Genomic DNA, 23332 nt, shown 5'->3' with positions numbered 1-23332 from the left:
TGTTCACCAAGGCTGAATTTATTTACATAAAAAAACAACTATATTGTGAAATATTACCATTCAAAATAACTATTTTATTCTATTATTTTCTATTTGAATACTTTGATCAATTTCATCTTTACTGAATAAAAATATTAACTTATTATAATTTTTTTTTTTTTAATTTTCGTATTGACCCAAAACGTTTGAACGGTAGAATGTGCAGAAAATTATGTTCAATTTTAGCTTCCTTTGATCAGTCAGGTGTGGTAGTCCATTGTCAAGAAGGTTCTGTTTGACCACCTGCTGTTTTAGACCCTCCTGTTTTTGCTGTGCAGCGTCCTGCAGAACGACTCTCATTAGCGGAGCTGTCCACCAATCCGTGGTGCTGAAACCTGAACGCAGGAGATCGTCTCTCTTTTTAAACTTTGCTGGAACTTTCCCTCAAATGAGGCGTGCTCTCCCTTACTATCCCTCTCAGATGTTCTCTCTCTATTTCTCACATTTTGCTCAGTGACCTAAATGGCACTTGAAAAGATAATAGAATTTCCTTTTTCCCAGTCCCATCTCCTTTATCCATCTCCTTTATACCTTGACACCAATGATTCTCCAGGAGAATTACAACCCAGGAGAGGTCGATATTCTGTACAGTTAGGGGCGACAAGTCACCAGAGTTTGAATTAAACTTTACACCACGAAAGATCTTAACCGTGCCAGACCAAGGTTGCAGCAAAGTCAGCCAAATGCCACAAAACAGCAGATTCCTACATCAGAAGAACAGCCATGTTTTAATTCACTCCTGCAATTCCTCGCCATATGATTATGCACTGCAGGAATGTGACAAAGGGACTTCCAGTGCATGCATTTAAAAAGGTCCCTTTGAGCAAGACATGTTCCTTGCTATAGATAACACAAGCAGCAGAGCTGCATCATTCAACTCCACTTACCCGGAGGAATATGATAAGCCTGCAATATTATAGCACAGAGGTAATAAAGTGTTCCGTTATATTTTTATAGCACAAGAGCAATATAGGTAGGGTTTTGAAATAACAGCCTCGCTGGGACACAAATAAGACAAGTGTATGTTGCCCCCTTTATGTACTCGGATTCGGAGAGTGCAGTTAAACTGTTTGAGAAGACAGGAAGATGATGATGACAAAAAGCGAGCACTTGTGTTGTTATATTAACATTAGTTATGGATGTCTGTGTGCTGCGGTTATGTTTACTCACTGTCTCTTCTGTGCGGTCTGCACTGACATATGTCACTTTGTACTGCTCCACGTCTGAGTCCAGCACCTCCCAGTTCACTTGCATACTGAAGGGTGTCTCCTCGTCCACCCACAGGTTACTCACTCCCAGATGAACAACTAGATGATACAGATCAACTTAGACACAATACATTCTGGGGTATTGATCTACCCATCTATCCATCCATCCAATGTTCAAATAACAGTAGCATAAAGTCATATTTGTCTTACATGCTATAGTGGAGGGAAAAGTGGTGTGAACTTCTGTGGTCCAGCCCACTGAAATCAAAAACAAAACAAAACCAAAAAATCAAAGCAAATCAAAAAGGAAGACAAAGCAATAAAGAACAACAAAAAACAAATTGATAACAAATGACAAAAAAGAAAAGCAAAGCAACGAAAGAAGACAACGCAAAACAAAACCATAGCAAAGCACAAAAACAGCAAAGCAAAAAATTAAACAAAGCAAAACAAAAAAGCAAAGCAAAGCAAAACAAAGCCAAAGCAATGCACAAAAAACAAAGCAAAGCAAAATAAAAAGAACGACAAAAAACAAATCAATAACAAATGACAAAAACAAACAAGAAAAGCAATTTAAAAAACAAAGCAAAGCAAAACAAAAAATCAATTAGTCAGTTTGAAATCATGTGAATTATCTGGTTGGTGTTAAACATTTAAACAACATTATTTCATGTCTTACATGTATTCTCAAACACAACCACAGGGCTGCTCTCCGTTTCGTCTTTATAGATGGCTGAGAGTGACACCTTATACTCTGTAAAAGGACTCAGGTCTTGAATCACATATGAGTCCTCAGCTCCATTCAGCATCCTCTACACAACACACAAACACAAAAGCACCCAGTTACAGTATAAACCAGAACTATAACAACATTTCAACAGTGCCGAGAGTAGGTAGGGCTGGTTTGGCCTGGTTAAACCTCCTGTTTGGTAATCATCAACAAGTGGTTTGAGAGTTAATTAAAATCAGATATTTTGGAATGCATGGGACAACACCACCTTTTTTTAAATAGCCTGTAGATTATGTTACAGACCAGACAAACCACACTTGACAGCAAAGAAGATACTTTACTGTCAATTGTAAAGATTTATCACCAAGTGTCGGAGGGAGATGATGAAGAAAATGGACAGTCCAATTATGAAGCAAGGCCACATCGATTTCAGCCAAGTTCCAAGAGTGATGGCTCTGATGAAGAGGCCCACCACAGTCATCATCGAGAGGATGCTGAGATGTAGACTAACAAATTATTTTCTTATGATTCTGTATGTCGTAAACTCTAGTCTGCTTATGGTTGAACCATTAGATCAGGGATCCTCAAATCTGGCTCGCGAGATCCCCTTTCCTGCAGAGTTTAGCTCTAACCCTAATCAAACACAACTGTGCATGCTAATCAATGTCTTCAGGATCACTAGACAATCACAGGTAGGTGGGTTTGATCAGAGTTGGAGCTAAACTCCAGATTTGAGAATACCTGCATTAGATCAATGACAGATGGCATTTTTAAATGGAGAAGATTGGATTTTTACTCAGATTTGTGTGCGTCATTGTGCAGAACATAAGTCAACAGTATTTTCTGTCCATTTTCCAGAAAAAGTCATAGTAGCTGCAACAGTATACAGACAAAACATTGTGTTTTGTCTGGTATAAATGTTGGTGGCTGCTCAGCGAAGCACCTATGCCATGCCAGCAATAAGAACATGCATTAAAAAGCAAGCCTGCTATCAGGAAAGCTTTGGATCTCAGTCAGCTCGGGGCCGTCCCAGCAAACCCCTGTGTTTCTGGGCTGACTCCTCTGCTCTGGGACCTGAAGCTTCAGCCACATTCCAGTCTGCCTCACAGCATTTGATTATTTTCTGCTCTGGTGGCTCTTGGTAAACATATCGACCTGCGGTGCTATCTATAAAAAACAGCTGCACTGACTCCTGGCCAGTAATAAAAATTTTCTCCGTCACACACTCACACACGCTTGTGTCTGTAGTCACGCGTGGCAGGGATAGCGGTGACAGGACGTGTTCAGTATGCTGCTGGTTGTTTTGGTGTTTGTGAGTGCCGTTGACTGGTCATTTCTAATAGTGAATTACAGTTGGCCCCAGGCTCCGGGTTAGGAGAAAGTATTGATTGACTCATAAATCATTTTCAAGGACCTCATAAAATCCATATTTCACTTTCTCTTTTTCAATATATATATATATAGTTTTTTGGAACTAACATCTAGCAATGTATGTTTAAAACAGCAAGTAAGTCACAATGGAGAAACATTGTAGAAAAGTCAAAGAGAAAGCAGAGAACTCAAGGGTTCAGGGTTTGGCTGGTTAGCATGTGCCCCTGCTGGAAGATGGCATGACTCCACCATCCTACTGCCAAAAAAACATCTGTCTCCACTAACAGACAAAATGCTTTTGCAAGCCACATCAAAAATATTTCATTATATTATAGTAATATTTTGCCAATGACCAACTGATTCATATATGTATTTAATTTTTAAGAGTTCTTATAAGCATAAACAGACTTATTATCAGGGGTGCACATAAGTGGTGCGCATGTGCGCATCCACAACCAAAATAAAAAATGCACTGTGTAAATAAGTTCAAACGCTCATTTGCATTCTGACATGGTTGACAGCTATTAATGCACAATTACCATTTTAGATCGACAAACTGTAATACTGTATAAGATATCAATCAGCAGCACTAAACCGCTGCATACTTCCCTGCAAAATAAAATTTTGCTGATTTTAAGTTTGAAAATGATGAAAATTCATCTTTTAAAAAAGAAAATATTAGCTTTTTTTAGGTTTACTATAAAATAATTGTATTTTTATTTAACAATCCCTTTTTATTTTAAAATATAATAGTATTATCACACTTTATTTTTTTGTTTATTATTTTATTTGACAAAAAACTAAATAAATTAAGTGCAATATTAATATTATCACTATTATTTTTTTGTATATAGTTATATTTGGTCACACTATGTGCAGTGTGAGGACCAAACTAAATTTCCAGATGCTCTTATGAGAACCAGGCAGAAAAACTTATGTGCACCCCTGCTTATTATTAATGTTTATATTATATTATATTATATTATATTATATTATATTATATTATATTACAAAAAATTAATTAAAAAGCAAAACCAAGTACCTTCTAGGTGCACCTTCTAGCTCTAACATCATTTTATTGTAATTGACTGACCTCCATCTCTTGTCCTCCTTCAGTGGGTGACCAGGCCATCTTATAGAGCACCACATCTCTGGCAGGATGTGACCAGCTGACCCGGAAACTCTCTGAGGTCACCTCTGATGTCATCAGGCTGAACGGGGCAGGCACAAGCTCTGAATGAGATCAAATCAAACACGGTCAAGCAATCTAAGTTCCTTTGCTAAAGTGCAATTAGTTTTTTTCACAAAAATGGACAATTATGTTCAAAGTGGGTTACATACAAACTAAAACAGTAGTTAACTGCAAATAATAATAATAATAATTTCAGTATTTTGTCTTGTGTTCCAGTAAAATATGTAAACATCCTTGCAACAAGATAGATACACTTGAAAATTTGTGTTCTTCTTTTGTGTTCCACAGATGAAAGTCATAAGGCTTTGACATGACATGAAGTCGAGTAAATGATGACATAATTTTCATTTTTGGGTGAACTAATCTTTTAATTTTCATTCGATGAATGAATTCCTGAACATTCTCATTTCCACAGAGCGACCGGCATTTACCATAACAATCACTTTTAAATTCAAACGTATTCCCTAGAAATTTCTCCATGTAACCTGATTACTACAACGACAATGTCAGGACACCCATGGAACAATGAAACTCAGGAAATGAAGGCCCAGATCTATTATAGATTCCAGCAGCCAATCAATATTTACTGAAGGTAACAGCCTGCCTAGAAAGTGATGCTTTGTCCAGAACAGAGAAAGCATCCATTCCCGCTTTCCAGCTGGAGAAAATTGCAGACTCTGTGTGTGACGAATATTGTAAATTCTGTTGGAGGAGGAAAATACGACAAAATATGCACATACTTGTACATGTTAAATCAGCACTGCTGCACGTAGATGAGATTTGTTTTTGCCGTGCTCATGATAATGAATACCAATGGGCCATGTCTCTTTTGGGTTTGGAAAAATAATTTGCATAAATCCACACCTACCACCCAGCATATGCTGGCATCCTTAACGCAGCCAAAACACAGAATTACTGAATTCACCCATTTAAACATTTTTAAGCAGTTCATTGGCAGGGATCAAACAGTCTTACTTGTATTAAATCCACCACTGAGCGCCTCTGAATGGCCGGCATCGTAGAGAGCAAAAACTGCAACGGTGTACTCTGTTAAGGGTGACAGGTTCTTCAAGTACACATTGGTGATTGGACCCAAATCCACCTGGACAGAAACAAAAAATAATGACACAGCAAATATAATGCAGGCCCTTGTAGTTATTTATTCTTAAAGTATTATTTGACTAATATTCAGTAATTCAAATAATTTTATATTAGGGATGCAACGATATTATCAATATTGTGATCGCAATAGCAAATTATCGTGGTCACATGACGATATAAAACGATAGGTCTTCCGGGCAAAAAGTGTAGTTTTTAAAATATATCTTATTTTTATCTTATCTTATTTTAAAATAAAAAGTCTTTAAAGTTGTGTTTTGGGCCATTACGCTTTGGCACAATATCTGTCAAACGAACTAAAACCAAAAGCACAATATGGCTTAATCCCTTCATCAAGTCTGTTTGCGCTGTGCATTTCAAAGCGAAGTGCACACATTGTTTAGGAGATCAGCTCATGATCCGGTGTTTTCCGCGCCTCAGAACGGCTTCGTTCACAGTGAATGAATGCAGTGAACTCGTTTATTTCACGTGCTGTGAGTTTAGCACGCATTTAGGAACGCAACAGCCACCAGTTAAGTTTTATTTTTGCGGCAGATGATTACAGCATTTCACTAGATTTGTAGTGAGACGCGTTTTTGTAAACATGTTTTCACTGAAGCTTGAGTTCCCCTTCGGGAAACGCTAGGGGAATGCCTTCAGCAATACCAAGCTCTGAATCATATGTGTAATCAGTCGAATCGATGGGCAGGACGTCAGAGGCGGGTGACGTCATGACCAGGAAGCTTTATAAGCACGTGAGGTGCAGCCGGCGCTAGCTTTCTGTCATTCAGCAAAGCTCTCTGTGTGTGTCGGTCACGATTTATGTTCTGTGAGTCTTATTTATTGTTGTCTGTCCAAAAGTTGCACAAGCATTCAAAATATAAGCTCCAGCAGAAAGAAAAAAAGATGTCTAAACTAAAGACAAAAAAGGGGCGAAAGCAGATCGCGTTACAGACTGTGTGTTCCTCCCTGCCCACACTACATCACGAGCGGGGATACACACAGTTTGTGCATGGTCTGCTTGGGAGCGAAGCATGCGGCATCGGCTCTCGAGAGGGCCGACTGTCCGCATTGTGAGCAGTTGCCACTGCGTTTGCTTCGCTCCCGGAAAGTTCTCTTTGAGGAGGGAGCCTTCACCAGCATTCCTCACGGTGCTGGCCCCGCTTCCGCCGAGGCGGAGCGGCAGCTGCACTCGTGGGGTTCGCAGCTGGATCTGGTGGAGGGAATGGAGACTGGCGAATCCCTATCTTCTTCCTCACCTGCCAGATCCACTGCTCGCTGGTATCGGAAGCCCGTTCTGCGGCTACTTCCCCCCCGGAGAGCGGGCTCGGCGCTTCTCCTATCTTCCTCCAAGGAGGTTGATGTGGAGAGCGTCGAAGATTCGCCCCCTCAATCCCCACAATATGAGGAGCTAATGGAGGTAGTGACTCATGTGGTTGCCAAGCTGAATATTGAGTGGCCCGCAGAGAAACAGACTGAACCGCAGAAAAGCAAACTCGATGAACGCTTTCTGTGGGCCAAGTCGCTACCTCCATGCCAGAGCCTGCCGTTTTTTCCCGATCTCCACACCGAGGTGTCGAGGTCGTGGAAGAAATCATTCTCGGCCCGCTTATTCGTCCCTGCCTCTGATTACTATGGAAATGTGGCGGGGGTGAGGGAATGCGGTTTCAGAGCGATGCCCCGGGTAGAGCAGACGCTTGCTTATTCGTCCCTGCCTCTGATTACTATGGAAATGTGGCGGGGTTGAGTGAATGCGGTTACAGAGCGATGCCCCGGGTAGAGCAGACCCTTGCGAACTATCTGTCACCTGGCGCGGCGGCGTCTCTGAAGGCTCCGGTCTTGCCCTCTAAGCCGCTGCGAACCACTTCAGAGCTGGTGGGCAAGGGGTACTCGGCAGCGGGTCAGGCTGGTGCGTGTCTGCACACTATGTCAGTGTTACAGGCGTACCAAGCCGACCTGCTAAAAGAGCTAGATGAAGGCGAGTTAAAGCAGATGATGTCTTCGAACTAAGGAGAACCGTTGATTTAGCTCTTCGCGCCACCAAGGAGACCGCCCATGCTATTGGGCGGTCCATGGCAGCTCTGGTGGCAGCGGAGAGGCATTTATGGTTGACCCTGTCCGATATGAAAGAGAAGGACAGGGTCTGCCTTATGGATGCCCCGCTTGTGCCTTCTGGTCTGTTCGGCGACGCCATCGATTCCGTCGTCGACAGATACCAGGAGGCTCGTAAACAGGCGGCGGCATTCCAGCGGTTTCTCCCTCGCCGTTCTATAGCTCTGGGGGCTGCTGGGCGGGAGCAGCCCCAGCCGGGAACCAGCTCCTCATATAGAGAGGTTCAAAAACAGAGCGTTGCCTCTCGCGCTCCCCCGCAGCGGGACCGAGGACGGCGGCACTCTAAGTCCCTCGACAAAGCTTTCCTGACAGACCTAAGTCCAGGACTGCTGAGGGCCGCCCCTACTGGGGAAGAGCAGGGTACACCGCATTACACGGTGTCCGTCTCTCCTCAGCGCCCTCGGGAAACCGTTCTGCCAACCCTGCCAGTGTTCCAGGGCACAGCGGTTTCCAGCGAAGGTTTCTCTCTGTATTTTCCGCCTGGGAACGTAGCGGAGCCGAGAGCCTCACCACCCCTTCGGGGGTCTCTCATGCAGCTAGCTCGGCGATCTCCTGCCGGTCCGCCGCTTCAGGGGACCCAGCTAGCAGCTCCAAATACACCAGAGGCCAGTCTCAAGAGACTGGTTCCCTTAGTACATTATTTAGCAGCGTGGAAACTACTGCCAAATGTATCTCATTGGGTCCTGCAGACTGTAGAAAGAGGCTATCGCATTCAGTTTGGCCCTCCGACGCCCCCTTTCAAAGGGGTTTTTCTCACAGTAGTGGGCCCAGAGCAGGCTCTGGTATTAGAGCAAGAAGTCAATACTCTCTTGAGGAAGGAGGCCATCGAGGTGGTCCCTCCTCTTGACAGGGAGTCCGGGTTCTACAGCTGGTACTTCATCGTTCCAAAGAAGTATGGAGGGTTGTGTCTAATTTTAGATCTGCGGCTATTGAACCACTCAGTCATGCGCCTGAAGTTCAAAATGCTCACTGTCGGACAGGTCGTGTCTCAGATCCGGTCCGAGGACTGGTTCGTCACGATAGATCTAAAAGATGCGTATTTTCATGTCTCGTGTCTCCTGCTCGGATCGAGTCGATCCGCACTACAGTCGTGGGAGTCAGAGAAGGCCGGTCACTCACTGTCAAGCAGTTTCAAAAACTTTGGTTCTTGTCCGGGCCGGTGGTGGGAGCTCCTTGTCGCCGCGTAACGCTAGCGATGGCCGCGTCCCTCACCGGTTGGGGAGCAATCATGAGTGGCCACCCTGCCCGTGGTCTGTGAAGTGGTCGCCATCTCACGTGGCACATCAATTGCCTGGAGATGCTGGCCGTGTTTCGAGCCCTCAAACACTTTCTTCCAGACCTAAGAGATCGCCATGTGTTGGTGCGCACCGACAACACAGCGGTGGTCTTTTATATCAACCACCAGGGAGGTCTACGTTCACGCCCCTTATACAAGCTGGCGCATCAGATCCTTGTGTGGCCCCAGGGCAAGCTCCTCTCACTGAGGGCAGTTCATATTCCTGGGCATCGCAATATGGGAGCAGACATCCTGTCGAGGCAGGGGCCGAGGCCCGGGGAATGGATGCTTCACCCAGAGGTGGTGAAGCAGATATGGAGAGTTTTTGGCCAGGCTCAGGTGGACTTGTTTGCGACTCAGACGACAGCGCAATGTCCCCTCTGGTTCTCTCTGACTCATCCAGCTCCACTGGGGCTGGATGCTATGGTACAGACTTGGCTGAGGCTTCGTCTGTACGCCTTTCCTCCGATCGCTCTGCTCCCGGGAGTTCTAGAGAGAGTGCGTCGGGACGGGGTCCGTCTATTGCTAGTAGCCCCGTTTTGGCCGGGTCAAGTATGGTTCCACGGACCTGATTTCTCTCCTCGACGGCACTCCATGGGAGATTCCCGTCAGGAGGGATCTCCTCTCACAGATGGAGGGTATGATCTTTCACCCCCGCCCAGAGTTGTGGAAGCTGTTGGTGTGGCCCCTGAGGGGGCACAACTCATATCTTCTGGTCTCTCAACCGAGGTTGTTGAGACCATCCTCCAATCTAGAGCTCCCTCAACGAGGAAACTGTACGCCCTGAAGTGGAGGCTCTTCACTTCATGGTGCGGAGACCGCCTGCTTGACCCAGTTAACTGCCCGATTGGTACAGTGCTGGAGTTCTTGCAGGCCCATTTCTCCGCGGGGTTAACCTACTCCACCCTGAAGGTCTACGTGGCGGCTATAGCGGCCTGCCACGCCCCTCTTGATTGTCACTCAGTGGGCAAGGACCCCCTTGTTACACGTTTACTCCGCGGTGGGATGAGGCTCAGGCCTCAAGTACGATCTTGTGTCCCTCCTTGGGACCTCGCTGTGGTGTTAGAAGCTCTCTGTGGGGAACCATGGTTAAATACGTAACCTGGGACGTTTTCCTTCATAATAAAAGCTCTACTGCTGTTTCCGTCCAAATAAAAGTTTAAAAGTGCAGTATGAGTTGCTGACAGCTAGCGCTTTAAATGCAGTCCAAATTCAAAATATCTCTTTCAAGTGTAGATTTTATTATTTAAGTGTAATTTTCCCTACTTTAGTGTAAAGCAAAAATAATATACCTAAGAAATTTTCATTTTCATTTATTTTAGTGCAATTGTTTTACAATATGGCTATTACTGTCATTGTTGTTATTATATTCTAATTAGTTTGGCTTCCTAAAACACCAGTGTGAATGTAATATAGACTGAGACAGTATATCACAAATAAAAAAAGGGTTGAGTCCCCTTTAATGTTCAGGTACAAGTCAATTCACTGACTTTTTTCTGACTTTTGTTAGTTAAGAACATGGGTTGGAGCTCTTAATTTTGAACTCTCAAAGTGCATTAGATAGAAGAATTTAACTTTAAAACGTACAAAATTAAAAATTTTTTACCCAATTCTTAATTTGTACTTTTTTAATATCGCAATGAATATTATCACATCGTAGACGTCATATCGCGATATTATCATATCGTGAGATTTTGATATCGTTAAATCCCTATTTTATATACTACACATCTGATTAACTGAGTGTGAGCGTGAATGAGAGCATGTTTGTTTAACAGTGAAACGAGAGCATGTCATGTATTGTAGGTTGTGCTGTAGTGATCACCTGACTGGTCTGGACTCTATCTGTCTTCATATACACGACACGGTAGCCCTTAACCTTACTGGACACTGCGTCCCAGTTCAGTCGCACAGAGCTGTGGTCAACTTCAGTGACCCGCAGGTTACGTGGAGGTCTCAGGGACACTGCAGGAAGACAGGGACTAATGATCAATCACTGACACATACTGAATTTTAAGTGACATTGTTACAACATTAAAGTCACAATGATTTTGATGCACTTTTTAACTGCTCATTAATTTTCCTAAAAACACGTTCTGTCCTTGTCTTCCAACTCGAGAATGAGAGCGTGTAAGACAATGTAACATCTTTGAGTTTAACTTGTTAAGCAGGTAATTTTGATTCATTTTAATGGACCAGTTCAAACTGCCAGTTTTAATTAATTGGTTTTTTTTTTCATTTTAGGATTTAGTAGGATTTTTTTCTTTAATTATACTTTTATTCAGCAAGGATGCATTAATCTCATCAAAAGTGACCATAAAAACATTTATAATGTTAAATGTTGGGAATTTTTTTTTATAAATGCTAATAAATGTTGTTCTTTTGAACTTTCAATGAATCAAATAATTCTTTAAAAAAACGCATTACGGTTTCACCAGATCAGCATATTAAAATGATTTCTCAAGACCAGTGTTGGGCAGTAACGCCTTACTTAGTAACGCGTTACTGTAATTTGATTACTTTTTTAGTAATGGAGTAATTTAACGCGTTATAATTTTAAAAATAGTAAATAGAGTATAGTTACAAGCCAAAGTCTCTATATGTTACTGCCACATTACATTCTGCCATGCCAAACCATGCATGCAGCAGCTGCTTGCTTTAGTTAAAAATAATAGTGTTCTGTGAATGTTGATGCTTTAATAACAAATATTTATCGGGAGCATGTATGCTGGGATTTCATAAATTTAATGGAGAAAAAAGTAACGTAACTAGTAATGTAACTAATTACTAATTACCTTTGAAATAAAGTAATCAGAACAGTAACGTGATTACTTTTAAAAGGAGTAATCAGTAATCAGTAATTTGTTTACATTTTCAGAGTAACTTGCCCAACACTGCTCAAGACTGGAGTAATGACTGCTGAAAATTCAGCTTTGCCATCACAAAAAAAAATACAATATTATATTATATTATTATTTAATATAATTATACTTTTACTTTTTAATTATATTTTATCTTTTAAAATACTTTAATAATATTTCACAATTTTACAGTTTTTACTGTACCTTGACCTTTTAATGTATTTTTTATGTATTTTGACCTTTTAGTTACTTTTTAACTGCAGTGTAAATTGTGCCTTGATTATTGAACTAAAACGCACATCTTAACAGAAGTTTACTCTTTGAATTCAACATTTTTTATATAATTGGCTACTATGGCTGTTTTGATTAAATCATTTTTGATCTGATTAAAAAAACACACAATTATAAGCCATTTCAAAACAAATACACACATACTGATTATTATTAAAAGACTGAAAATATTGAAATATTTTATTTATCTATACCACCCAGCCCTATTACTTGGAGCACTTTTAAACACAGTTTAGTGTTTATTAATTAATTATTCTGAGTTTATCTGTGCAGCAGAATTCAAAATAGAACCATTAAACATAAAAACAGGTTGGAAAGAAAACTGATTGCATGTTTAAATTTAAAACAGACTGGCTTGGACACTCACTGGTGGTCTCCTGAACAGTAATGGGATCACTGGCCTCCTCTCCGAACATGGCATAGACCGTAACGCTGTACTCTGTGTCAGGAATCATTTCAGTCAGTTCCACATCAGTCACCGACTCATCCACCTTTAGCTGTATCCCAAAAACAACGGCAACACCTTTAGAGCAGCATAAAGGCTGCTGAAACACAGATCAAAGTGCAACCAAGGGAACTCAAACGTGATGAATGTTATTCTTCTTCTACGGCTCCCATGAAAAGAGTGTAACAGCAAAGCTACTATTTTGGGGGAAGTGTCATCATGCTGGCACGGTCTTAATGTTTACTCAAACACAGACAGGCACACTCACAAAGACAATTTACAGCCTCACCTCTCTTTCATCTGTAGTCTCACTTCTCAGTGGAGCGTAAAGGATCATGTACCCAGAAGCCCCTTCTGCATCCCTCCAGCGGGCTCTCATGCTGTTGTCTGTCATGTCGTACACCTCGAGATCACTCACTGTTGGTAGAGCAACTGAGATACACACATACATACAAATCAGACATCCATATTTAACACAGACAGACGGTCTGTTTTTTTTTTTGTGTGTTTGCATGTGTGTAAATGCGAACATTGTAGTCATTTTATAAATCCATATTTTTGTCTTATTTTACAGTAAAGGTCAGCGCCAATTGGCCTTGTGGGCAGCACGCTGACATGTAGCTCGGTTGATTTAATTTCATCTTAATTTAATCTTTAAATTAATTTAATCTTTATATTATTCTATATATATAATGCATTTTTAATTACACTTAAAGTTACATTTTAATATCTTTTTTAAGAATAATTTATCATTTTATTTATTTAAGGATAATAATGCTTAAAATGGAGAAAAAAAATAAAAATGTAAACATTTAATTTACTTTAATTCATTACATTTTATTTAGTCTATTTTAAATCCAAATTTTATTTCAGAAAACAACTTATAATATCTAACACAATTTAGCTTCTCATTTAAATCTTGCTTTACTGGAAAAAAAAATACTGATTAAACTATTTGTGTGTCTTGAGTGTTTTTCAGTTTTGGATGTGCGTGTAAAAAATTTGCAAAGATCAGAAGTGTGTTCTGAGTTGGATTCTGTGAAGAGTGTGACTTTGATGGAGTGTGAAGGGAAGCAGAAAATTTTTTCATTCTGGAACAAGCACACATGAACAGTCTTTACAACAATCTTCTACCACAAACCAAAGACTTTAAACATCTTAATCAAACACAAAACGTTTCAGAAGTCAGTTCTGTGTTCTTGAGCTGACTGACATGCGTCTGCTCAAAAGTAGTGGTTAGGAAATAAACATACTGTATATTAGAAGGTGATGATAGAATTAGTGTAAAGGGCATTTAGGAAAAAGAAATAGGCATGTGGTTTGTGGGTAATGACTGTTCTACAGTGAAATCGTGTTGAAGGACACGAGCCTGTAAAACATGTGATTTGAAATGTTCTGTAGTCAAGGTTGGTCGTGGCAAGTTTAGAATATGACTCACGCGTGATCTCGCTGCCTCTCAGAGCGTCACTCGCTGCGCTGCGGTACACAGCGAACACAGCAATCTCGTATTCAGTCAGAGAGTTCAAATTCTGCAGGACGACTGAATTCTCCATGCCGCCCACCACAATCTGTACAGCAAGACAACAGCGGTTTGTGATGCCTAGCACAGCAGTTTTCAGAATGGTTATGAAAAATAGGACCAAAAAACTCAGCTGTATTTAATAATGTGGCAAAGTGCAGCACATAATATTTATAGTATTGAGCTGACACCCATCACAAAAATGGAAATAGAACAAAAGATAAAAGAGGCACTGAAAAGTATTTTGACATTTAAGCTACAGTTAAAAATGCAATACTGTCTTTCTTCTAGATAACAAAATATCAAATGAATTGGGGTTTATTTTTAAGCCAGAAAGCACAAAAAGGATTTGGATATTTTGTGGCATTGCTAATAGCCGAGTAGCATATTTGAAAGTTGCAATAGAGCATTGGTCACCTCTTCCAGAATATCTGCTCCAGTTGGATGGTAAACAACCCGATATTTTTCCACACCGCCAGACGCACGAGTCCAAGACACACAAAAACTATGTGCAGTCACCTCAGAAGTGACCAAGTCCTGGGGTGGAGATGCCGTCTCTTCAGTGGAAAAATCTCCTGTCAATCATGAGGGAATCATGAGGCTTTAGATCAGACATCAGATACTGTATCTAAGTTTAAATAGCAATTAAAACACTCACGTTTAATATCTTTGTCTTGTTGGTCCACTCCATCACACACCTTTCTGGTCAGACCGTCCACTATAGTGCTCATGATACTGAAGTCTGCCACATTATAAACATGTGTTTCCTCTGGTTCAGAGGCGATGGCCTTCAGCTCGTTCTCATCAGCATTCTTCACACCTACGCACAACCACACATATTCACACAGGTTTCTGGAATACCTCAAATAAATAACTTGTGTTGATAATATGTCAGTGTTGACAGTATACAATCTTTTGGCAGATTTTGTAAATACATATTAATGATAACGAAACAAACAAACCCAGCACCATATCACAAATTACACAGCAGTCTGTGAATGCAGGTACGGTTTTATTGAGCCAATTTGTCATTGCACAAAGTATCATCAGAGGACAGGGAAGAACATGCTTGATTTATGAACACTCACAATCAACAAAAGCAAAATAATTTTACTCATAATTTTAACAGAGCAGCTTTGGGATCCACACTGGTTAGAGACAACTGATGGCATCTTGAACTCCAAAAAATTATGTGTGTGTTTACGAGTGTGACAGTAACTCCTGGCAGTCCCACTGTGTAATAACTACATATCCACACACAGAGGGGGTAAAGTGATGAAGTGTCAGTACGGGTAGTAAATCTGAGGAGCGCAAGACCACAGAGCTCAGCAGTGTATCATGGGAGTCTGTTTTGTTCCTCCCTCAATCATTTATTTTCACAGAAGAACTGGCCGTCAAAGGCTTATAGCATGATGCAAGTCATGTCTATAAGAGCATTAATGTTTGGCACCATCTACAGAGGCTGAAATACAGAACAGGGACATTATCCAAACTCAACTAGTCCTGGACATGAATACAGAGAAATCCATTGACGCAAAGATGGCAGCGAGGAGTAGAGAATTGGGGCTCTTAATCCGTTGCTAATAACATATTTCCATAAGCTTAAAAGAGAGTGATTTACATTTTAAAGGGATAGTTCATCCAAAAATTTTTATTTTTATTATTATTTCCTCACACACGCTTTTATTCCAGGTAGTTGCTAAGTATTGAACTCCAGAACCAAATCTCTGATTTGTAAAAAAAATTAAAAAAATTTAAAAAAAAAAAACTTTTATAAACTGGATAAACTGATTCATCAAAAAGATTCACAAATCAAAAATTGCTACTGGTATGATTTCTCATGAGCATGTCAAGACAAATGGAATGAATGTTAAATTTTCAGAGAATATATATTTATTTATTTACTTCTTACTTCCTAATTACTTCCTTACTTGTTTGTTTTTGGTGAATATTAACAAGGAATAATTATCTCAATCTTGAAGTCTCATGAAAAGTTTTTCCATGAATAATGATTTAAATTTTAATATGCTCTGTGATGATTTTCAGTGAATAATGATTTAAATTTTGGTCTATTATGTAAAGATTTTTAGTGAACAATGTTTACATTTTGATCAATTTAAGATTTTTTGTTAATAAAGATTGAAATTTTGATCTTTCATGTGAAGATTTTCAATGAATAATTATAAAAAATGTTGGTCTAGTTTGGCCTTAAAAGTTCACCTTCAGGACACGTCCCTCACCGGTTGGGGAGTGGTCATGAGTGGCCGCTCAGCCCACGGTCTGTGGAGCGGTCGCCATCTCACGTGGCACATCAACTGCCTGGAGATTGATCCGGCAACATCGATTCATTAAACCCTAAGAGCCCCGGGACTTATCTACTAAGCAACAGACCCCTCGTTGCCAACTTGGAAAACCAAAAAAGGTCATGCGATCGCTATAGGATGCTGTGGAAGCGCTTGCTGCAATGCAGCTGCTGTAGATTGCAGCTATTGGGCTGCACAAGCTCTCTTTTGGTTGCGGGACGTCCTCTGGGAGCTCTCAATCAAACATATGCTAGAGGAAGAGAAGAAGAGACAAGCGAATGAGATTAACATGACAGACAATGCAATCAACTCTTCGCATCCTTCATGAATGCAAAATCAAAGCAGCGGCGATATGATATATGCATGCAGAGCTCCATTAATTATTCCTATTCTGGCTTCAATATCATCGCCTGCGTGTACCGCGGCATCTCCAAACATGTGGAATATTCACTAGAGGTGAGAGTCTGCGGGCAGGTCCCGTGGCAGGTCACGTTTATTGTTCTCATTAAATGCATATTAAGATTAACTACTGAATGGACGCTCTTGCTGCTCCTGTCAGATCCCTCATGTCAGAAATTTGTCAGCTATCTTCATTCCCTTGCCGCTGGGGTGTCTAGACTACTAATGTGGGGGGAAGGTGAATTCTTGCTCTTTGGAGTCATTGAATAATGATGAGTTTTTAGCAAGCATGTCTTTTTGGCTACCTTTCAACTTTCTTTGAGGAGAAGTCATTAAGGAATACAGGGATGTTGAAGGGACAAAGATATAGTAAGCCTGGGGTTATAATAGTCTGATTGATATCTGGAGTGGTTCTTAATATGCTAACAATATCACCTAAATAATTATGCATGTGCTACCTACGGGTAGCTATTATGAAATACAGCACACCCAAACAGGATGGGAAATTTAAGAAGTTCTTGATCTCAAAAAGCCCATCAGATTTTATTTTCCCCTAAAACTCTAAAAGGCAAACTTTTAATTTATTTTAAATATTTTTTTAAATAGAATAAAATAAAATTCTGAGTGAGTAAATTTATTTATTTATTTTTTTAAAGTCTCTTACGCTCACTGCAATTATTTGCAATTAATCTCAGGGTAGAAAGCCCATTACATTTTATTTTCCCCTAAAACTCTAAATGGCAACCTTTTATTTTTTATAATATAATATAATATAATATAATCAAAAATGCAAATTTGGGGTCAGTAAGATATATATATTTTAAGTCTCTTATACTCACAATTATTTGATCAAAACACAAAAAAACAGTACTATTGTGAAATATTATTATAATTTAAAATAACTATTCTAGTTTTACTTTTAATCTAGTTTTTCTTTTAAACCATGATACATTGTTTGTCAAATTTAAATTAATAAATATGCAACACTTAAAATATGCAAAACCGTTGCTCTAAGATGTTCACCACTTATTTACTAAAAGAAACATAATGCAGGATTTATTGTAAAATACTTTATAAAACTATAATTTAGTATAATACAATGTAATGTAATGTAATATAACAATACACACTGACAGCACATGTAAAGCAAAATACTTTATAAAAATGTAATGTAATATAAAAATAATAATACACATACATATAAGCCATATACTTGTGAATAGTTTCTAAGTATCTGAGAACAATTCTGAGACTGTATCGGAGCAACAGTGGCATATCAACAGGAAAGAGAGGAGAGAGAAAAACAAAGAGAGAGAAACAATAAGAGAGAAGGCCTTTAATAACTGAAGTGGGCAGTGCGATAAAACATAAAACCAGAAGAAGAGCTCATCTGGGTCTCTCAATGGCATGTTTAAATACCATTCAGCGCCCATTAAGGTTAACAGCTCTAACCAACAGATCTCCCCCTCTATTCCCACTTTTTTTATATCCTAAAGAATGGAGACAGGGGTTATTGAAAAAGTGCGAGGAGAGCGGCTGATCTATCTAGCCTCTGTAGAGCATTTTATTACGGCGGCACTATTCCTCTCTCAAGCTTCAGCTCTCTCTCAACTGCAGGCAACTTTAAAATGTATTAAAATAGAAAACTATTAAAAATATTTCACCATATTAGCACAGTGTTTTTATTATATTTTTGTCAAAAAAATCAAATAAATGCAGCATTAGTGAGGAGACTTCTTTTAATAACATAAAAGAAAATTATCATCCTCAAACTTTTGCAGTCCACTACTTTTCATAGTGGATATACGTATATAGAGATAATTTTTATATTAATCATTTATTAGTTATCAGCCATAACATTAGTTTATCAGTATCAGTCAGAATTGTACAATGTTTTAATATCACCTTTTATTCTTTTTATGTCTCTAATTTAACATAAATTTACTAGAAATAATGATCAAGATATAAGAAATAAAATGTATGAACTTACATTAAAAATGATCAATGTCACTTTTATTATCTCTCTACATAAATACACATGTACATTTGTGTGTGAAGAAATAGTACCCAAAACTACAGCAAACCATATCCTGTATCGTGCTTGTAATGCAAGTCAGCAAAGGTGCATATTTTAATTTCAGCCAACTTTGGTTGAGTGGGCTAAAAGTGGACCACAGATCCGGGGCCCCCCCGGTTCCAGCACCCCTAGCAGACACAAACCTACAGCGTGGAGTGGAGTTATGAGAGCGGAGAAGAGTATTTGTGATGTTGACGTGTGGGAGCATTGATGCAGCCCACATCTAGATTCCTCCAGGCAGACCAGCTGGAAACAGTGATGATTATTATTCTCATTCTCATAGCACTCCTGTTAGATTCTCTTTCTCATTCAGCGCTAAAGAGGTCAGGCAGCTCCAGACCAAACACGCTCGGTCTGCACACTAAACAGCCTACATGCTTTGTTTTACATATTACTTAAGTGGTTCATTTAAGTGCATCACGTCTAAGAATGCATGCTCAGTGTCTGACCAATCACAGACAGAATTCATGATTACTCACCAATCTTATGGTTGAGTTCACTGTCATGTAAAAGTCATCAGATGCCTCTAAGCCTCCTTCTGAGAATGGCCACATAATGCTGTCCAATCTAATATCTTCCATACAAGTTCAAAGGATTCAGTCCTTTAAAGTAAAGGAATTTCAATCATTAATATGGTTTGCAGTCCACGGCTTCTTTACAAGCTCATTTTTTTTTCAAATGACCATTTTCTCCCAGACATGAAGATGATTTATTATGCGGCCTCCATTTATCTGGGAATGAAATTGACTGTGTTGTAATTCTGTCTGGTATTTATTTAATTTTTTGGATGCTTCTATTATTCTCAAGCAGCATTTTTACTGAAGCGCAGGCTTTGGGCTGTGTCTGGGCTGGAGGGATTGTTTTATACTCCGTCTGGGGTTTGCGTGGGAAGAGGCACAGACCAAAAGGCCTCTAGACACTTTGAACATGTCACCGCTAATTTCCAAACTGCCCTTCAGCAACACACTATATACAGCATCTGCTAACAGGCTCTCACACGAGGAGTGATGTTATAGGTACAAATAAATAGAAACCTACAGAGTTTGGGTAATCGTGGCTACGAAGAGAGCCTGTCTCAGCTTGTCAAAGCTCGCTGAAGATAGTTGCATCACATGCTGAGATCGATGGTCAACAGAACTTTTATAACTTCTAGAAGTTTATTTCAGACAATGAGCCTCTCTTGGGTATAACACCCATGCAGACAGATAATCAATACTTCCGACTGTATCGTGTTCAGATTTTTCAATAAATTACATCAATCTCACCATTTACAAACATTATAAAACATCCAGTGACTCTAAACTGTACATATTTCAAGTAACATAGCAAAGAAGTACACTTTCTCTGATTTAACTCTAAACAGGCAAACTGCAAAGAGCCTACAAGAGATGTGTTCACGCTCACAAAAAAGCTACAAAAGCTGTCACTGGGTTGGTACTAATATGTACCATTTAGGTACTAATATGTAAACTTTAGGTACTAATATATACCTTTAAGCTACCAACATGCACCCTTTAGAGGTAAATTAGGTACAACGGTGCACCTTTTGAAAAGGTACCATCTGTGACAGCATTTTTTTTCCTGTAAGTGTTGGAATCTGGGGCCTAAATTGCTTTATTACACAGCTTTCTGAAATACTTCATTCTGACTAGTAAATTTTTTGTTGTTAGTTAAGTGTTTGTTTAGTGTTTTATTTTCGTATTGTTTAGTGCTTTGTCTTGTTTTATGTGTTTTGTTTTGTGTAGTTGTTTTTGTTTTATTTTGTTTATATTCCTTTCATTTACTTTCAGTTAATTTTCTTTTTGTCTTGTTTTCGTTTGTTCACACAATGAAAGTCAATTCTTGTTTGGACTCCACTGACTTTTATCCCTTTAAAGCCTGGTACACACTGGGACGATTATCGCGCGCCAATGTTTTTTGACGCGTCTTTTGTGTTCATACCCAAGCGATTTTCGCTGGTGAACGTGCAAATTCACTCCCTGTCATTAGATGGCACTTAATGAAAAACAGAAATACCCCGGTACACATTGAATCCTATTAGATCTGCAATTCCTCTCCATAACAACTCCCTCTTATCGAGATTTTTGTAGTCATAAAGTCATAAAGCCCTTTGTGTTCAGACACCAATGAGACCAGCAGCTCTACATTCATCTTGCCTCGATGCATCTTCTTGGTCTACTTACTTCCTCTTTGTCGTTAGGTATCAATGTGTGCTCTGCAAGACCGTTTTGTGCTTGTGCGCCAACAAGTCATGTTTTACTGTAACATCAGCAGCTCCAGGCACGTGAACAAAAGCGCCAATCTCATTGGTCAGCCAGTTTTTAACGCGGCTCAAAACGAGCCCGAGGCGTTTTTTTAAAAATTACGCTTTTACGCCTCGTGTTTTGCGCGCTGGTGTGCACACTCACATTGGCACCCTTTGTTTAGTCACGAGGCATTAAACGTCGGCGATAATCGCGCGCGATATTCGTCCCGGTGTGAACAAGCCTTAAGTGTAAGATGTTGTAAGTTTGAATCTTGCTCAACTGACAACGTTTTAAGTTTTTCAATAAGTGTTTATAAGTAATGGTGCTATATTTGGTTGCATTTTATTGTATTTTGCTAGAATAAAAAGCATTTGCAAACTTCGGATGAAAGATTAAGTGTGTGACAGCTGCGCATGAGGCAGTGCTTTGAATATTGCCACTCTATGTAAACTACTGAGTCTGCCAGTGTGAGGAATGGGTAATACTTAATGCAACGATCTTTGTAGTTTTTTTGACTACTGGAAAGGGGAGAATACAAAGGGAGATCACCTCAGACAACTTACTGCAACAATGTTAAGAGTGTCACATAGTCAGATTTACAAGAGTGCTGACAGCTGAGTTAATCACAGATTTTTACAGAGGCTGAAATGCAAGACGGGGGGTTGTAGTGCCTATGTCCTACACCAGGGATCCTCAAATCTGGCCGACGAGATCCACTTTCCTGCAGAGTTTAGCTCTAACCCTAATCAAACACACCTGAGCATGCTAATCAATGTCTTCGGGATCTTTAGAAAATTACAGGTGAGTTTGATCAGGGTTGGAGCTAAACTCTGCAGCGCATTGGCCCTCCAGGGTAAGATTTGAGGAACCCTGTTCTACACTATGCTTGTCTAGTGTCTGATAGCAAACTTAACCCCTTCATGATAATACAAGATTTGTCTACTCATGAAGGAATGTTTATGAAAGTAAAGTTAGGACTTTTTTAGAACTTTAAGTTTTTTTTGTTTTGTTTTTTTGTAAATTAAAATTAAGGAATAAATTTAATGGAACACAATATGTCAGTATGTCTATAAATGTAAATGCCTTGTATTAGCAATGCATCAGAGTTTGAAAAAAACTAAATTCAACAGATCTCCATTACATTTCAGTTAATTTTACAGAATTTATATACTGAAATAACTATTACTCTACCTTCTGTTCACTCTGCAAAAGTGATGGTTTCCTCTATATTTTTGTCTTATTTTCCAGTGGAAATGTCTAAAGATTCTTAACTCAGGATACATTTACTTGAGAAGCAAAATAAAAAAATTCAAAAGCCTTATTTTATGAGAAATTGATCGAGTTGCCATTTGTGGTTAAAACAGGAACAATTATCTGCCTGTGGGCTTAAAAAACTTCTACTTAATTCATAGGAGGAAAACGTTTTATTACCCCACTGACAGATATTGTTTCTTGTTTTAAAAATAAATTAATTTGTTCACACTTGACCAATTCTCACTATTAACTATTAACTACTACTTTTGCCCCAATAAACTCCTAATTTGCTGCTTATTAATAGTTAGTGAGGTAGTTGATTAGGAAGTTTAGGTATTGGGTCGGATCAAAGAATCTAAAATATGTTCAATGCAGAATAAGATATTCATATGTGCTTTACAAGTACTAATAAACAACCAATATGCTAGTAATATGCATGCTAATAAGTAATAGTGAGAATTGGTCCCTATACTAAAGTGTAAGTATTCATTTAATTTTGTTCAAATTCTCAGAAAACAAACTTCATATGTTCAATTGTATGTATGCAACGTTTAATGTTATTTAAGACTTTTTGCTCTGGTTTAAAACCTTTATAACCTCAGAATTGGTGAAAACGTGAATTAAGACTTTTTAGGACCTTTTTAAACCCTGCTACTTCATGCTGAGGTCTTGATCACCCTGTTGGGGGTCGTTTTGCGAAAATGACCATCTGACTGTACATTATCCATTACTTGTACCCCATTACATCATCATGTTGCAGTCATACCGGATATCAATTTTACTGGCACATCCCCAACAGCCATTATGGGCGATCCTCACAGGGGTTAATTAGCACTCATTTTCATTAAGCTATAGGCCAGACAGGGTGAAGTCTAAAAGCAGCAACAGCTTGGCAGAGATGTCGCACTTTA

The 23332-nt window shown here is 39.5% G+C and overlaps 1 protein-coding gene across 1 annotated transcript in view; it reads right to left on the bottom strand.

The window, feature by feature from the left end:
- The window catches only part of LOC107596708 (collagen alpha-1(XIV) chain-like), a 123104-nt gene that overhangs the window by 70496 nt on the left and 29276 nt on the right, over positions 1–23332 (bottom strand). Inside the window, exons 6-16 of the mRNA XM_016287506.1 lie at positions 14801–14962; positions 14560–14717; positions 14062–14191; positions 12913–13055; positions 12546–12675; positions 10852–10991; positions 5516–5642; positions 4442–4581; positions 1927–2059; positions 1458–1505; positions 1210–1346 (exon numbers count right to left, since the gene is read on the bottom strand). Coding sequence (XP_016142992.1) covers positions 1210–1346; positions 1458–1505; positions 1927–2059; positions 4442–4581; positions 5516–5642; positions 10852–10991; positions 12546–12675; positions 12913–13055; positions 14062–14191; positions 14560–14717; positions 14801–14962 — 1448 coding nt within the window. The remainder of the gene's footprint in view (positions 1–1209; positions 1347–1457; positions 1506–1926; positions 2060–4441; positions 4582–5515; positions 5643–10851; positions 10992–12545; positions 12676–12912; positions 13056–14061; positions 14192–14559; positions 14718–14800; positions 14963–23332) is intronic.

This window comes from Sinocyclocheilus grahami, unplaced genomic scaffold (genome assembly GCF_001515645.1).
Source record: "Sinocyclocheilus grahami isolate Dianchi unplaced genomic scaffold, SAMN03320097.WGS_v1.1 scaffold222.1, whole genome shotgun sequence".
Taxonomy (NCBI): Eukaryota; Metazoa; Chordata; class Actinopteri; order Cypriniformes; family Cyprinidae; genus Sinocyclocheilus; species Sinocyclocheilus grahami.
The sequence above is the reverse complement of the archived record's forward strand: the minus strand, read 5'-3'. Positions and strand labels throughout refer to the sequence as shown.